This window comes from Heteronotia binoei, chromosome 1 (assembly GCF_032191835.1).
Source record: "Heteronotia binoei isolate CCM8104 ecotype False Entrance Well chromosome 1, APGP_CSIRO_Hbin_v1, whole genome shotgun sequence".
Lineage (NCBI taxonomy): Eukaryota > Metazoa > Chordata > Lepidosauria > Squamata > Gekkonidae > Heteronotia > Heteronotia binoei.
The window spans coordinates 73,754,759-73,772,266 of record NC_083223.1 but is presented as its reverse complement, the minus strand read 5'-3'; the positions used below and the strand labels follow the sequence as shown (position 1 = coordinate 73,772,266).

Sequence of the window (17,508 nt, the reverse complement as noted above, 5' to 3'; positions counted from 1 at the left end):
ATGAGATTGGATCGTGAAAGTTTTATCGTGGAGTGAGATGGACAAACTAACAAGAACTTTAAGAAACTATGATTTGGAAGTGTTTAAAAGGGTGGAAGAAATTTAGAGGATATATAGAGAAAGAGTGGAATGTAAAAAGACATTGGACAATTTTTTAATAATGAGTATGAGAAAAGGGAGAAATTGAACTTTGATTGGTTAAGGGTACCTTTATAAGTGAACTCAAGTATATAACTTCGGCGGGAGTCTAGTAACGGAGGGAGGGGGGATTAGAAAATATCATATGGGTTAGGGATAGTAATGATATAAACAGACATTGTTACCATATGTTATTAATAAAATTGTTTAAACAGAAGAAAACAAGAACCAGATTTAAAATAAAACACAATGCAGAAATTATGGGTTAGATCAAAATGTCATTTTCAGCTAATGGATGGGGGAAACAATATTAGCTGATTTCCCACTATGGTGATTTCACCATCTCTCCTCCCTCATACACAGGGTTTTCCCTTTGTTTCTTCTTTTTTGCTTGCTGAACAGCCCCCATATCTATTTTCTTTTTTTGTTGTTGTTGTTGTTGGTCTATGGCTGTCCCACTCAGTTGTGTTGCTGTATATTTAGATGCTAGCCCAGCCCAGGAAACTGAGGAAGGAGACAAAATCACCTTATACTTCTGAAATTGCACACAAGAGGCTTTTGAAAATTCAAAATAAACAAAGTATTTTATTTAACTTGGAGGGGAACAAGTCAGGTAGAATCAGAGGTTGGATATGAAGTGAATAGGTAACTTACAAACTCAAGATAATTTACAAACTCGATAATTTGTTGCAAACAAGTAGGGTTTTTTGCTTTTCAACAATGTCTTTGAAACTTTGAGGAGAGAGGCTTTCTTTTCATAGTCTGCTGAAACACTGTTAAAAATATAGGTGCCTGAGTTTCACTGAGTTTCACTAAGTTTTAGAAGGCTGGGACAACCAAGTTCCCAAAATCCTTCTGTATACACAGATCAAGGAATCACTCTTCTTTTAAGAGAGATCTCCCTTTTCACTGGGCAGGGATTACTTCTCTAGACTAAAAATTCAGTCCCTTTTTCAGGTTGAATGAGAATTGTCCATTTTACTCTCACTCCTCTTTACCTTCTTCCAAGTCCTCAGTCTATGCTAAACCGTCACTTCTTCAACTGCCATTTCCCAACCATAATTTCTTAACTGATGTTCTCCACAAAGTTCCATTTGAACAGTCTGTCATTCAAAGGCTCTCAGACTTTATGAGGCAGTAACCCTTTACAGTCCATCACGTCCATGTATAAACCTCCAATTTACCCATCATGTTGTCCTGGTGGCCTACTGGTCCCCAAGAACAGCATTTCAGGGTGATCAGTGGACTGCAGTAGGAGGTGTGAGGAAGGAAAGTCTTGTTATGTTGATGGAAGAGTCTTCCATTACTGAAACTTTAAGTCAGATCCAACCCATTATAGCTTAATTCAGATTGCATCCCTGTCATGAAAGGCTTTTTTTCTTCATAAAAAAACTAACTGTGGACTAAACATCTTTGTCATCATACCACACAATCATTTGCATAATTATGTTACAACTTGACACTTGGTGCCAGGGACTGGGACTTCACCCCAGGTGTGCCATTCACTGATCTGTATGGATGACTTTTTATTCATATTTTATGCTAAGTCACTGCCTGCAGTTGGGTCTAATTGCTGTTCTTTAATTATGAACATAAGTAAAAGAAAATGGACATTTGCTTCCCTTCTCATGAAGCACAGTGACCTGCCTCGTGACTGTTACTAGCTTTTACCTCGATTGCAGTTAGTTTACTTCTCTGGGGTGGGTAGGGGTGGGCAGAGTGAAAAATAAAAAAAAAATACTGGAAAGGAGAGGGTTCTTCAGGCACTTTCAGCTAGTGCCTTTCTGCACAGTCACAGAACCTTTATTGGCATAACAACAGTATCAAATCAAGGAAGCAGGCTGTTTATATTTATTTACATTATATTTATATCCCACCCATTCCATACAGACTCAAGGCGGCTAACAGCATAACTTAAGACAGTAAACAAAAACAATATTAAAACAATAAAACCACCCGATAAATAACAATGATGCTACTTCAGGCAGATCATATAATATTTTGTTTCTCACGCGCACAGATCCTGGGCAGTTAATAATAACAGCACTATGGATCCAGATGTGGCGGCAACCCTCTCCCATTAGATGTTATAAGCCATCCGAGGCAGTTCAGTCTTGCAGGCCCTGCAGAACTGCAGTAAATCCCGCAGGGCCCTGATGGCTTCTGGAAGGGTGTTCCAAAGTATTAGGGCCACAACCGAGAAGGCTCTTGTTCTGGTGGAGTTGAGCCTAGCCTTCTTTAGCCCAGGGACAGCCAAAAGATTTTGTGAACTTGATCGCAGTGCTCTCTGGGGAACATGTGGGGCAAGGCGGTCCAGCAGATAGGTAGGTCCTAGGCCATATAGGGCTTTGAAGGTTAATACCAGGACCTTGAAACGGATTCCGTACGCAACAGGCAGCCAGTGCAGTGCTCTCAGCACAGGCTGAATGTGCTCCTGACGAGGAAGCCCCATTAGTAGCCTGGCTGCAGCATTCTGCAACAGCTGCAGCTTCCAAATCTGAGTCATGGGCAGCCTCATGTAGAGAGCATTACAGTGATCGATTCTTGGACGGTGCAGTCTTGTGGGCTGCTGAGCCAGAGTTGCACAGGCCAGGGACCAGGAAAATGCCAATGGTGCATCCACAGGATGTTACAGGAGAACGACCACACATCAATGAAAGATGCGGGACCCAACCAACCACAGGGTGGCAGCCAGGGGGGGATCTGGCACAAGAACCATGGGATCAAAGGGGAGGGGCCACAGCTGCAGTACACCTCCCATCTCCTTAAAGGCCTCCACTGAATAGAATAAAAGAAGCAGCATCCTGCACACCATGAGCAATCCTAGGCAGAGGTTCACCTAGAAGTAAGCTTCATGTTAAACAATGAGGTTGATCTCCCAGGAAAATGGAATAGAATAACAAAAGTACCATGAGGCCAGACATGAGTGTCTAGTCTGGCCCTGGGGCAAACTTCAGGTGGCCAGGGAATGGTGTATGCCTATGGATGGACCCCAACTGGTTCATAAGCAGCCCCTCAGTGCACACCTGCCACCCATCTATCTCCCCATTAACAGCCACCAGATTCTCAAGGTGCTTAGTAGCCCCTCCTCCCCAATCTGCTGTGAGTTTCTTCAAGCACTACTGATTCTGGTCCACAGCACCCCTCCACTTGTATTGGGTCTTCAACTTCTTTTTGATGGCTGTCCACATAGATGAAAGAGTGGGTGGGATGTGCTGTGCTAGGCGTGGGCCCTGTGCCCAGGGGACCAGGCAGCACTTCTGAATCCCAACCTCACCAGCAACCACACTGGTCTCAGCATCTGGAGCTAGGCTAGGGCACACTGGCAGGCTCCCCATCCCACATAGCCCCCATCGAGGATGTGAAGTCCACCTACTGTGATACCTTGACCATAAGTATTCACTCTGGGAGTCCCCAGTGCCTAAGATCCACAGGACAACTGACCTGGTCTCCATGATCCAACTCAAAGAAGTGACGGTGGAAAAATGCCCCACAACACCAGTGGAGATGGAACCTGGAGGCAGCAAAGAGTAATGCTTTGGCTAGTGGGACTTTCCCATGCTCTGCCTGGCCCGACAGCTATGTCCATGGCCACCTCACTTCCTTCTCTGTCAGTCTTGGCAGCCACTGCAGTGGGGATAACTGCCCTCTCATTGCCCTCCGTCTCCTGCTCGTTGCTGTGGTATGAGTGCTGGGGGTGTGGCCCATTAGGGGATCTGCCAGAGGGATCAACTGGGATGCCCAATAGATCTGCGACAGCACCAACATCCTCATCCTTTGGGCTTGCAGCCTGGCCTACAATCCCCTTGTCAGTGTGGAGCACAAGCCCCTCACCAGCCCCAGTACCTGAAACTTGTCTCCCTGTTGTGTTAGTTAACTGGTCATACAGCAGCACCTTCTTAACTTTGGTTCTTCGGCTGGCAATGGACATCACTGCTCACGGGGCTCAGCATGGCCATGCCAAAATGCTGCAAGGGGAGGGCAAGGGGAAATGGTGCAGGGGATATTTAAGTGTACTCTCCCCCCCCATCGCAGCTCCAGTGCAGACTGGGCCCTTATGAGTCTTAAGTTCTGCTTACTCAACAGTTCCCAGGATAGGCCCAGGAACAGTGTTTCACATAGTTAGGCCTGAATGTCTCAAATAAATATGCATAACTGGATAGGATATGGCTATTTTTGTTCATAGAAACATAGCTTCTTTCTCTTTTTTTTCTTCCTCAGGGGAAAAAGTATAACTGGAATGCAGATACTCAAGGCTGGATCCTTGGTTCCTTTTTCTACGGCTACATCATTACTCAAATTCCTGGTGGATATCTTGCCCGTCGAGTTGGGGGGAAATTATTAATGGGGTGCGGTGTCCTGGGCACTGCTGTTTTTACCTTGTTCACACCTTTAGTAGCAGATTTAGGAGTTGGATACCTAATAGCTGTGAGAGCTTTGGAAGGCCTGGGAGAGGTAATCTGTTCCTTCTTAAAGCTGACATTCTAGAAAAGCAGATTGTGCAGGCTTTCAAGTCGACCAGCCACCTTCTCACAGTCTTGTATACTTGAAGCACTGATTCTGCCTAATATTTACCTTGCTGGAGTCTGCATCTAGTCTCTCGTGGTTCAGAGGATAGAGAAATAGGATTATGCTTTGGCAGATATATGCAGAGGCTGATGGAGGGGAAACAGTAAATTACAATTATCTGTAAAATGAGAGTGATCATATTTGAAACTCAGTGATGTAGTCAGGCCCTCTCAAATGTCCCAGAGAGGCCCAGGTCACATACAGCTTTTGAGGGCCCTAGCTCAAAAGCCAGAAGATTTAACAAGGTCTACATTTCAAGGTCTCTTTGTGTTTGAGGCCCAGGCAAAATGACTGTGCTGCAGTTATCACCAATCCTGTCCCTCCATTGACCTGTGGCACCCATCTGCCAAAGCATAATCCTAAGTATCCTCTGAACCACAACAAGAGACTAGATGCAGACTCCAGCAAGGTATATATTTGGTAGAACCAGTGCTTCAACTATATAAGGCTGTGAGAAGGTAGCTGGTTGACCATAGTAAGAACTGTAAAGCACTTCATCTGTTAGTAGTGTTATATTTAGAGCCATGTGAGGAGCTGATACAAGGGATGTTCCAGTTGCATGTAAGGGTGAAACTATTGAAATTGTTTCTGGGGATAAGTGGAGGAAATAGGTAATTTCAGGGGTCATTTTGTAGAAAAATAGGTGGTGGAGCTCATCCAGGGATTGTTATGCAGCTGCACATATTATTCAATGGACAAGGAGGTGGAACTCTCAGGAGGAGATGGAACTCTCAGAAAGGTTCAGGAGCTGTGCTCCTGTGAGCTCCCACTGAATTTGAGGCCTGGGTAATTTTAGCAACTAATAACATTATAGAGTTATGAAAAGTGTCTATTGCATTGCCATAACTGCTTGATTAAAAAATTTAAAAAGTTCTCTGCACAGACAATTCAAATTTGGCATAAAAGAGCTATGTTCTGTACCATGTACAAATTTGTCTAACTTTTCTTTTCACAAAACATTTACTGTTTTATATAGAGTAACCATTCTTCTGATTTATAGTTTCTTATTCAAAGTTTGTTTTATATCTCTCCATCTGATATAGAATGATCCCTCTCCCTTCACAGTGCCTTAGACCAAGTCACACAGGCATTTAACAAGTGAAACTTGGGGGGCAGGGTAGTTGAATCCAAAATATTTTTGTAGCTGTTGCTTAGCAGAAACCAAAAGGTTCAGTTTAATTGTCATATCCACAAAGAATATTCAGCCAGAGAATGGATGCTGGCAAGAAATTAGTTCAGCTTAATTGCTCATGAGCTATGCATGCTTGTTCAGAAAAATAGCTGCTTCTGAATGCAGCAAGGAGTCTTTTGGGCTATACTGAAGAGAGAAGTTTCACTGAAGTAAAATGTTTGCTCTGAAAATGAAAGTTAAATCTTGCTATAAACAAAACTTGTTTTCTAGGGTGTCACCTTTCCTGCCATGCATGTCATGTGGTCCTCTTGGGCTCCTCCTCTGGAACGCAGTAAACTTCTTAGTATCTCATATGCAGGTGAGACATAGTAAAATATAGTAAAATATCTAAGTCAAGCAGCACAGATTTTGCTAGCCTTTCTTTAAACAAGAGGAACAAATTAGGAATACACAGGGAGATTTACATTCCCTTTTTCCCAAGTCCACTGCCACCAGGACTTTTTTTGAACAGGAATGCACAGGAACACAGTTCCAGGTGTCTTGGCACCAGGGGTGTGTGGCCTAATATGCAAATGAGTTCTCACTGGGCTTTTTCTATAAAAAAAGTCCCACGCAAAACAATGGTGGTGTCAGGGGGTGTGGCCTAATATGCAAATGAGTTTCCTACAAAAACAGTCCTGCCTGCCACCATTCTTGTCAGCAATGATAATCCCATGATTGCTTGTTATGTGTGCACTGTCGTTAACCAAGGCTCAATCAGTCAGCTGGCATGAGTAACCAAGGTCATTGATAATAATCTTTGTACTCCTAGGATATGCTTTGGCAGTATTAAAAAAAGATAACTTTAATTTTTAGGTGCACAGCTTGGAACTGTTGTTTCTCTTCCATTGTCTGGCTTAATCAGCTTTTACATGGACTGGATTTATGTGTTCTACATATTTGGTAAGTGTTCTGATTGTAAGTATGTGAGAAAAAGAGAGAGAGAGAGAGAGAGAATGCTTTTATGAATGGGGTGGAGAAAGCGGACAGCTTTTTCTCCTTCTCCCATAATACCAGAACAGGGGTCCCCAACATGGTGCTTGTGGGCACCGTAGTGCCCAGCAACACTTCTCCTGGTGTCTGCCAAGTGTTTTTAGAAAGTAGGTGGAATCACGTGGGACTTTTGCCCAGCAAGGCTTCTGATTGGCCATTGGAAATTTGATTGGCCGAACAGATTTTGCAATATGTTGCTTTGGTAGCAGCTGCCACCACAGCACAGGAATCCTCACTAGGGCTGCCAGCTGTGGGTTGGAAAACAGCTGGGATGTTGGGAGATGGAGCCTGAGGAGGGCAGGGTTTGGGAGGGGAGACACCTCAGCAGGGTATAATGCCATAGAGTTCACTTTCTAAAGCAGCTGTTTTCTCCAGGGGAAGTGATTTTTTTTGCCTAGAGATCAGTTATAATAGTAAGAGATATCCAGCCACCACCTGGAGGTTGGCAACCCTAACCTCACTCTGATTGAAAGTTAGCTGTGTCAACCATTTTGTGATGGGCTCTGCCTCCTGTAGCAACCATTTTCTGGCAGCCAGTCTGTGCCTGTGCCCACCAGGTGGTATCAGAATTCCAGAGGTACCCAGGGTCTCAGACAAGGTTGGGGACTCTTGTGCTAGAACTTAGAGTGCCCAGTGCAGTTGTTGGCAAATAGGTTCAGGACATGTAAAAGGAAATACTTCTTTAATTGATGAGTAATTAAACTGTGGCATTATTTGCTAGCAGAGGTAGTGAGATAGTTTAAAAGGAAATTAGACAGATTTGTAGAGGAGAGTGTTATACATGGGCTCTCTTTCATGCATATTGATATGTGCAGGGCTTTTTTTTGAGCAGGAACGCAGTTCTGGCCGGCTTGGTGTCACGGGGTGTGGCCTAATATTCAAATGAGTTCCTGCTGGGCTTTTTCTGCAAAAAAAGCCCTGGATATGTGTGAACTGTCTTACTTGAGTTTGGAACATTCACCTCAAACCAGAGCCAATCTGGGGGAATTAGGTTCAATATTAGGGAAAACATCCTGCTTTCACAGCCTGCCTAGCTTGGAAAACTGACACACTCATCAATTACGTGATTTAAGGATTTTAACTTGGATAGTAGGCAAGCAAAGCTCAAAGTGCCTCTAATTGGCTAGCAGTAACCATGAAACAACAAAATCTTTTCCAAAACAAGGCTTGAGTTCATGCAGGTGAACACAGGATATGGGGGGGGGGGCTGTTTAAAGAAGAGGAAAGGATTGCTTTTAAGAGAAATAAAGTGAGCAGAGAAGGAGTTTACCTATTCTCAGTCTGCTGAGCTGGAGTTCATTCTATCCTGTGGGCCCAGCGCTCCAGAGAGCTCCAGCCCTAACTGAGGCCTGAGCATATACATCAGTGAATCAGTATCCTACCTACCCCAACTTCTGGCTACTCATTTAACCAGCCTGAAGAGAGCTTTGACCTCACCTTCTCCAAAGCATGGCATTGCTAGCTCCTAAAATGGCTGCCAAAACAAAGATGGAGTTGGAGCAGGCAGTACACATTTGGGAAGGAGATCCCTGGTATCAAGAAGTCCAGCCATAGCTACTAGCAAGGATGAGCAAAGGAAACTCCATCTTTAGAACCAGAAAACATTCTGAATTCCAATACTGGAATACAGCAGCAGGAACACTCAGCCTTTCCCTTCCCCTCCGCCCTCAGAGGACCCGAGGGGAGGGAAACGCAGCTCTGAGGGATTGGGGAAAATTCCTCTGATCCCTCAAAGCCAAAGGAATACTCGGCCTTTCCCTTCTCCTGCACCCTCAGAGGACATGGGGGGAGGGAAATGTGGCTCTTTCAGCTCTGAGGGATTGGATCCCTAAGAGCCAAAAGTGTGGCAGAGGCTCACGGACAGCATGAGCAGGGAGGAAGCACTCGCCCCTGCTGGGAGCTGGCGCCCTAGGCAGTCACCTAGTTTGCTGACTCCATGTGCTGGCTCTGCAGGGGAGGGCCTCAGTCTCTATGCCATGTTTGTTTGGCCTCCAGTGAAACTGTTGGGCCACTGTGTGAAACAATATGCTGGACATGGGGGACTACTGGCCTGATCCAGCAGCCTCTTCTAATGTTCCTCTGACTCTGATTATTGAAATAAATGATAAAAACAACTATTGTGCCTGCCAGCCACCTAGAGCTTGTTTGTGTGATGTTGATACACCACATACATACTCCCTTGGTAGCAAGAAATGCAGTCTACAAACTTGCCAGTAAGAGACTGTGAAGGAAACGCACCCTCCCCCAACTCCAGTCCTGTTCCTTAATATAGTGATTTTGTAAACATGTAGTTTGATTTGTTTGGACATCTATTCTATATCTTCAGCATGACATAAGCTGACAAATTTAGAAGTTTATATGTCAGGTTAATATGTGTTCTATGCTAATGGAATATGCTTTGAGTATGATTCTGATATAACAATCTGTGCATGGGTTTTTGTTAAAGCGATCCTGAGAAAACACTAGAAACTGGATTGGAATTAGTTTTCCACTGGATCTGTTGTTTTTATGTGGCTGTTTATTGTTTGCCTTGTATAGTCTGGATGTTTGCTTTTTAGCTACATGTAATACCGAAGTCCTTCAATTTAACAAGAAGCAGGCCTCATTTTGGGCAGGAGCTCACAGGAACGGGGGTCCGGAGCCTCTAAATTTTATTGTGCTTTTTCTTTCTTAAGCACCCACCCAACCCCATACTCGCTTCTGGGCTCCATTCTTCATACCCCCTATGAGAATTTTGCTGAACTCTAAGATTTGACAAACTTCTAATTTTTCCCCCCCACAAAAAAAGGGAAAATAACCAAACCATATAAACCAGACAGGTGGAAAACTTAATCATGCCACTGTGGCCACATAGGAGAAAGTAATTTAAAACTGTGATGGGAGTAATGCTCCCCCTAAGCTGTGGAGTCTTGTGAGCTACTGCATGAATTAGTTTGCTCTGGGGCCATTTTTCCTGGGCTAAGACAAAAATGGTGAGTCAGAGGCTAAAAAACTGTAAGCTAGCTCACACTAACTCAGTTTAGAGGGAACACTGTATGGGAGTAAGGTTTTATTATTACAATTATAATTCAAGAAGCATCTTAAGGTAGATGCTGAGCTGCTATAATTTACACTTTCCAGTGATGTCAGGAGTGTGTGGCATATGCAAATGAGTTATGTAAATAAGTTGTGGTAATAAGCTCCAGCACCTCTTTTTCTACAAAATGACCCCTGACGAGAAGTATTGTGTTTTCTCTATATTAAGGTTCCTTAGGTGTGCTGTGGTTCCTCTTCTGGTTTTTGATGGTTAGTGATACACCAGAAACTCACAAGAGAATTTCCCTTGCAGAAAAGGAATACATCCTTTCTACTCTTTCCGATCAGGTGTGTAGCTTTGGTAAAGCTTTTATTTATTGCTATTAAAATACTAGGCACTGTATACCTACTGTAATGTTTCAATGAGGAGAAAGTCTGGGGAGAGGCAGCAGTTTTTAATCTCAGTAGCCTTTCATAAAACAAAAGAAAAACACCAGTTTGCTTTGGAGGTGGGGTAAAACTATTAAAAAGCAATACCCAGAGAAAGTTTTTCCATATTGAAGTTCATACACAAGCAATGACAAACCATGACTTGTGGAAAACGTGCATGAAAGAAGAAAGGTGAGGTTCATGAGCCCTTTAATCATGGTTAAGGAACAACTGGAATTAGGTCTGTGTTGGTCCCAGTAGTTCAGGCGGGAAAAAATATGTTCTGGTGTTTCTTTTTAAATTATAAAGGTTTTTAGATTATCTGTGCTGGTTTCATCCATTCTCTTTCTAGCTTTCTACACGGAAATCTGTACCTTGGACTGCCATGTTGACATCCCTTCCACTTTGGGCTATTGTTGTAGCGCACTTTTCTTATAACTGGACTTTCTACACTCTCCTTACCTTGTTGCCTACTTACATGAAGGAGATTCTGAAATTTGATCTGCAGGAGGTAAGACATTCTGCATCCCCCAATTTATAAATCTTTAGCTTTCATCCAGAAATAATCTCTAAGGTAAGAGTGGGGTTTCAGGAGGCAAGTGGGAGGCAAGTCCTAGTAACCACTCAGGGGTTCTCAGGTAACAGTCCAAATGTCACAGGCAAGGGTGCAATAACACAATCAGAAGCAAAGTCAGAAGACAATCCAAAGTCAGGTTCCATATTTCAAAATGCAGAGTCAAAAGCAGGGTCAGATAACAAGAATTGCTACCAAACAGGTCTGGCAACTGCTGGTGTAGTCAGACTACAGACTTTATCCCCGACTGGCTGCAGCCTCTTTGCAGACTTCTGTAGGGAGTTTCCATAAAGGTGCCCATGGTTCCCGCATTAGGCTCTTCCCCACAAGCTGAGTCAGCTGCTCTACTCCTGGCATCCAGATCCTGTGGGGACATACCAGTCTCTTCTAGCATTTCCTTAGCAGAGGGAAGGCCACAGGCTGCTAGCATGCACTTCTGTGCCTGGTCAACTCCTTGGCTCTTGTCTATTACCTCCTCTACTCCTGGGGTGCTTCAGAGGAACATGGTGGGTCTGTCCATGGGTGGACCCATACTAGGGTCTCCAGGCTTGAAGCCTCTACTGGCTCAGGGAGCAGTATTAGTGCTGGCTTAAATTCCCTTTAGGAAGGCCACATGAGAAGGGTCTGCCAAAGTGGGGTTTTTGAATGAGCCGTCCTCCAAAGAGGACTTGTCTTCCCAAGCTACACTGGACAGCCCATTAACATCTCTCCCTCTTATTCTAGCTCTGCATATTTTTTATCCTATTTAACTGTAATTTCTTCATTATCACCATAATAGCACCTTCCTTCTTTTATTCCACCATAATTGCTTTTCTCCCTTTCCTTTCTTTTTTTTTTCTTCAATGTTTTCAATGTTATAAAGTTTAATGCAATAGTCAAACTTGCTGGCAGTCCTTCTTATTGCACCTCTGGGAGTTAGTTTCTATTTACTACAAAATGTGTTTTCTCCCTTCAACTTTTATTTATTTTTTTTAACTTTAAACATTTTATTAAGGCATAAAAGTAGCTTACAATCCATAGCGCAAGAAGTTTACCGTCAAGATTAACAGAAATAACATCGTAAGCTTAATAGACAGAATACAGAGCAAAAACAACCTTTAAAAACAAAATACAAACTGAAGGTAATAGTAATTATAATTATAATAACACAGTATTTGAAAATAAAGTAAGATCAGGGAAAGGAAAAAGGAAGATATAATACACTTTAAATAACTTGAAATTAACTTGTTAAGAGAATTTTATAGCAAAAGGAAATCCTTATACATTTTATTTTTAGAATAAGAGTTAGCATAAAATGGATCGGTGTCAAGCTTTTCTAGAATGGGAAGTCCCTTTCCTTTCTTAACCAGGTGGGTGAGACACTTCTTGTCATAGACTGGTTTGACCTGCCCAAGGCAGTCTGAGAGACAGGAATGCCACTTATGCACTTAGGGAAGCAATTCTTATTCACAGCTCCAACTAAGTGAAAGTTGCTCTCCTTTTCTTCATCTTTGGCAGTCTCAAAAGCTCATCTATACACACAAAACAGCAAGGAAGGATGATTTTCCTGCATGTTTCCCTTTAGCTTGCAACTGCCATTCTTTTCCCCACCTCTGGGAACCCACTTCAATGGCAGGTTATCATAATCCTAATTAGAGTGAGTTTGGGGACCCAGTTATACTCTTTACTTGACTTGCCAGCAGTCCTAAATAGCAGAAATTCAGGCAGGGTTAGAGTTGCCAGGTTCCTCCAGGCAACTAACTGTCCTGGTTCAGGCAGGCACCTGGGGCAAGAGGCATAGCCTAAACACAGTCCAAGGTCAAAGTATGGATATTCAAGAGCCCAGGTGACAAATCCAAGGAGCACAAGCCAGGTCACAGTCCAGAAGGTCAAAGCGCAAAGTATATAGCACACAAGGGTTGTGGACAAGTTGTTTCCATGATGGCTGTCCCTTTTCTGACTGCTTTTATCAGGAGTCATTCAAGGTCAGGTGCAAGTCCTCAATGGCTGATCAGTCTACAGGGCTGTCAGCTCCAATCCTGCAATGACTCCAACTCACAGGCAGAAGTTGTCCAGTCCTGGGCTGCCAATCACACACTATAGTGCCATTCCTACACCTCCCTCTGGGCCCACCTTCTCCAGCATTCAAGGGATCTGGCCAACCCCAGGGGTGAAGGTGGCACCTGCAGGGCCTCTGGGCTGCAGAACTGGGGATGTGACATACTGATTGCAGTCTGAGACTCCCAGGCTGCACCTGATGGAGTCTCCTCCACCTTGTCTGGTGGGTCTTCCTACAGCAACTGAATGCTGGGGCTAGCTACTGGCATCTTTTCCTTATCCAAGGAGATGTTGGCAGCCGGGCCCACAACACCAGCGGGAGATGGGGGAAGACATACCAGGAGAAAGAGAAAGGCCCAGGCCACATTGCTGGCATTGCACAGGAAGTGATATCATCACACCAGTAACTTCCAGGCAAGGCTCTGGTATTTGGACACAAACTCTATGGTAAAATTGGCTTCTACTATAGAGTTATTCTCCAAATACCAGAGCATTGCTGGCTGTTGTAGTCTAGTCAGAACAGACAATTTGAAACCAGAAGGTCTTCATCGCCAAAAAAAAAAAGGAGGCTAAGTTGATTGGCTTTCACCAAGATGCCCTTCTGCTATGGCCTTGGATGAAGGCCAATGTTATGTCCTCCCATAGGATATCTGAGAGGAAAAGCTGAATATGCAGCTATGTAGCCTGGAGAGACTAGATCTGGCAGCATGGTCACTCCCTCCTAGAAAAGGGTTCACTGAATTACTCAAAGATCCAGGATACAAGGGCACATTTCCTTGTTTCCACAAAAAGCTATAATCTCCCATGGTTCTTAACAGTACATCTGACAAAGGGAGTAAAGGGCATAGCAGCACTTGAGATCAAGCCCTTGAACACTTCAGTATGCCTTCCCTCTGATTCCAGCTAATTTAAGCTTCTTCAATATGTCTGTATGCTTTTTCCCCCCCTCCCGCCCCCGTTTTGTCTTAAAATCCTTTGCTGATTCAGACAGGGTGAGATCATTTCATAACTTACTCTGTCCCTGTTAACACCCAGAAGGAAAGTTTGACTGGTTGGACAATAATGTGTTCAGCAACAAGTCTAAACCTGTTCAGACTTGGGATAGATTGTCTACAAGGAGAGCTGTCTTTTTGTACTGGCTCTGCTCCTGTGCCTTCCAATAGCAGCCCAGATGCACACAGAAAGTGAGAAGATACAGAGATTCCCCACAACTATGTGTCAGGAAAGCTAGTCTGCCTCTCCCAAAAAAGAGAGAGTAGTCCTAAGACAAATCTAATTCTGGTGAGTTTGTGACACGTTCTGACCAGTACTCCCTCTTAGCTATGGAGTCTTGTGAGTAGAAATTGTACTTTGTGAGTTACTGGCATTGAAGTTGTGAGCTACTGCACAGATGTGTTTGCTCTGGGGCCATTTTTCTTGAGCTAGGTCAAAAATGTGTGAGCTGGAGGCTAAAAAACTGTGAGCTAGCTCACACCAATTCAGCTTAGAGGGAACACTGCTTCTGACACTTTTGCAATCCTATGAACCCCAGTCTAAGTCTGTTGAATTCAGTGACCTTAGACTGGAGTGATTCTGTATAACAATGCACTGTAAACCCTTGAGTAGTTTAACCTCAAAATATATTGTTTAGCAGTTAGATTATGGCTGGTAGGTTATGTTGCCAGACAGTGATTGGGCCAGTTTTACCCATTTAGTTGCATAATTTGGTAGAGATTTATTTATTATTTAAACTTCTAGGCTGCCCTTCCCTGCAAGCAGGGCTCAGGGTAGCTTACATCAGAAACTTACATTTAAGTTTCCCCATTCCAATTCTGACAGTCATTGCCCCAGTGCTCAACATGCATCCTTGGAAGTGATGTATGTGGCCCTTGAAGGGCAATGGAAAGTTTGTAAAAGCAAAAACATCCAGCAGTATTCTTGTAAATCAGCACAGGATTGTAGTTAAAGTCTAACTTGGTTATTGAGTTCTGGAGTTTCTTTGAGAGCCACTCAACTTTCTTTCCTTGTTACTTATATAAAATATTGTATCCAATTAAGCCAGCAATATTGCTTTTAGGAATGCAGTTCATTTTTAATGTGTCACGGCACCATTATTCTTTTTTGTGGCATTTTAAGGTTAATGGCTAAAACCATTAAAGAACTTTTGTTAAAAATATAAGCAGAGTTGAAATATCTTAGGAAGGCAGTCTGCCTAACTTGCCAGCCTTGCTTATTAATCCTTTTCAAACAGAAAATATGGAAACCTAATGAGGACTCTTGCTGAAGTTAATGAGGGCTAGGACTTGTACCTTAGCTTCACAGTCACCATGCAAGTTAAATTATTTCTGAGCAATTCCTCTTTGTTCAAGTTATTATACATTTAGAGGCTTATAATGAAAATCTCTGCCAAAATTATGTGCAGCAAAACCAGGCAGAGAGATAAGCTCAGATGTAGGCAACAACCCTCTGCAAAGAGTGACATACCAGCCCATTTTGCTCAGCACCTGGGGGCAGTTCTCTGCCCGGGGGAGCTGCAGTGAGACCCTGAAACGCTGGCAGCACCACTGAGTCTCAGCTTCTTCCTCCCATGTGTCTGGCTAAAAGTAGCCCTCCCTACATTCACACACACTGCTTTTGTTTGCTGGCACAGCAGCATCTTCTCAGAAGTTGTGGAAGCTTGCCCATTCTAGCAAAGGGCAACTGCAAAGCTATTCAGGAATATGTAGTCTAGCTTAATGTGTAAAGTAGTGATTTGGAATCCTCATTCATGAGTAAAATTACTAAGCTGGGAAGCTCCATTTCAAGCAGGAGGCTGAATCTTTCCAGGTGTATGCAAACAGTTGATGTTGCATCTGATTCAGGTGGAACCTTGTTGGAACACAAGGAGTCCTGTGCCAGGAGAGTTATGTCTGTTGGGAGCTCCTTGCATCCATAGAAGACTCCACCACAGAGTCATAGGATCTAACCCATAACGAGAAGTGTCAGATTTGCTGTTTAGTAAAGGCGTTCTGCCAGTGAATCTGTTCATGAGCAATCATTTCCTCTGAGTGCACTTTTCAGTATAGAGATGGTTGCTAGCTCCCTGCAAGTAGTGTCCAGTACATGCTTCTTTATTCCACAACATCATGTACCCTTTTGGTCCCCAGCATAATTAGTCTGTAGTGTAACAAGCACAGTGGCTCTCAAACCACGCAGATGAGCATGTCATGGTGCTAAAAGGCTGTGTACAAAAACAAAGCTGGACAGGAAGCGCAAGTAGAGGGCTTGCAACTCCTATAAGAAGTGCCTAGATCTAAAGGGGGTTCCTCTCTCACTTCGACAGTCCTGTATCTGTTTGGAATTATTGCAAATACATCTATCTGGTTTGGTTTTGTTTTGTTGAGGGGGGAGGGGTTCATCTGCCTTGTCTTTGTAGTTGAACAACTTGGGTTGAAATATGCCATGTAACTTAGGTATAGGGCGTGGAGCTATAATCACATTGTTGTCTGGATGAATGTAATATCTTTGACTCCCTCTGAGGACCAGTGCTAGCAACCAGCCCTTTCCCTGGGCCCTGGCCACTGAATCCATTCACCTGTACGCAGAGCAGGCTAAAGACTGTGTCCTGGGAAGGTGGTGGGCTGACACCTTCAGAGCCAGTGGCATGGCAGATACCTGGACAGGTCCAGGCTGGAGTGAAACTGCACAACCTGGCAAGTGCCACAGAGTGGGCAAGGCAGTGGCCATGGGACAGAAAGAAGGAAAGGCTGTATGGGAGGAGGTGCAGAACTGAGGTGAGCCCCAGCATAAAGGGAATTGAAGACTTGGGGCAGTGGTGAAGGAAGGAAAAGACAGTAGCTCCAGCAGACACAAACTCCTAAGGAGTGCCAAGCCTCCATCAGGAAGGCAGTGGATAAGATGCCGTGCTGAGGGTTCATGGGGTTCACAATGGGTCAGGGGAGTCCCAGGTGCCATAACCATGGGCTCCGTTGCACTGTGGGAGCTTATGTTGAAAGCAACTCTGCCTGTTAGTTCATGGAGTTCATATCAGGGAAGGTCTGATGTACCCTTGTTATTGTTGCAAAAGATTTTTCCAGATTGTTCAAAAACAGTTTTAAAATAAATTATGTTTCTTTCTGCCCTGATCTTCCTTTTTCCTTCTGTTTTCTCCCTCCAGAATGGATTTTTATCTGCACTGCCTTATTTTGGCTGTTGGCTGTGTATAATTATTTCTGGTCAGGTTGCTGATTATTTACGAGAAAAACAAGACATGTCCACTCTATGTGTCCGCAGAACATTTACTCTAATAGGTAAGGGGGTTGTGGGAGTGCTGAATGTAAACTATAGTTCAGAAAGGAACCAGCAGTGTAATCCTAAACAGACTCATCATTTTACATTTGGACAGATACCTCCTGAACTTAGATTGAGGATCAAAAAATTCGCATGATGAGGTCAAGGTCAGTTGGGGGATTTTTGTACAAACCTGAGAGAAATGATGGGTTTACAGAAAGCTCTTTAAAAATACAATGGAGGATTCAAAAATCTAAAATAATAGAAATATATAGCTTTAAGATACTAATTCTCATTGGGTTCTTGTGAGACTACATTCTGAGATCTCAGTGGC

The 17,508-nt window shown here is 43.6% G+C and overlaps 1 protein-coding gene across 1 annotated transcript in view; it reads left to right on the top strand.

Annotated features, from left to right (window-relative positions):
• The window catches only part of SLC17A5 (solute carrier family 17 member 5), a 38,924-nt gene that overhangs the window by 13,187 nt on the left and 8,229 nt on the right, over nt 1-17,508 (top strand). Inside the window, exons 3-8 of the mRNA XM_060236045.1 lie at nt 4,360-4,593; nt 6,110-6,197; nt 6,695-6,781; nt 10,116-10,234; nt 10,668-10,826; nt 17,062-17,194. Of these exons, the coding sequence (XP_060092028.1) occupies nt 4,360-4,593; nt 6,110-6,197; nt 6,695-6,781; nt 10,116-10,234; nt 10,668-10,826; nt 17,062-17,194 (820 nt within the window). The remainder of the gene's footprint in view (nt 1-4,359; nt 4,594-6,109; nt 6,198-6,694; nt 6,782-10,115; nt 10,235-10,667; nt 10,827-17,061; nt 17,195-17,508) is intronic.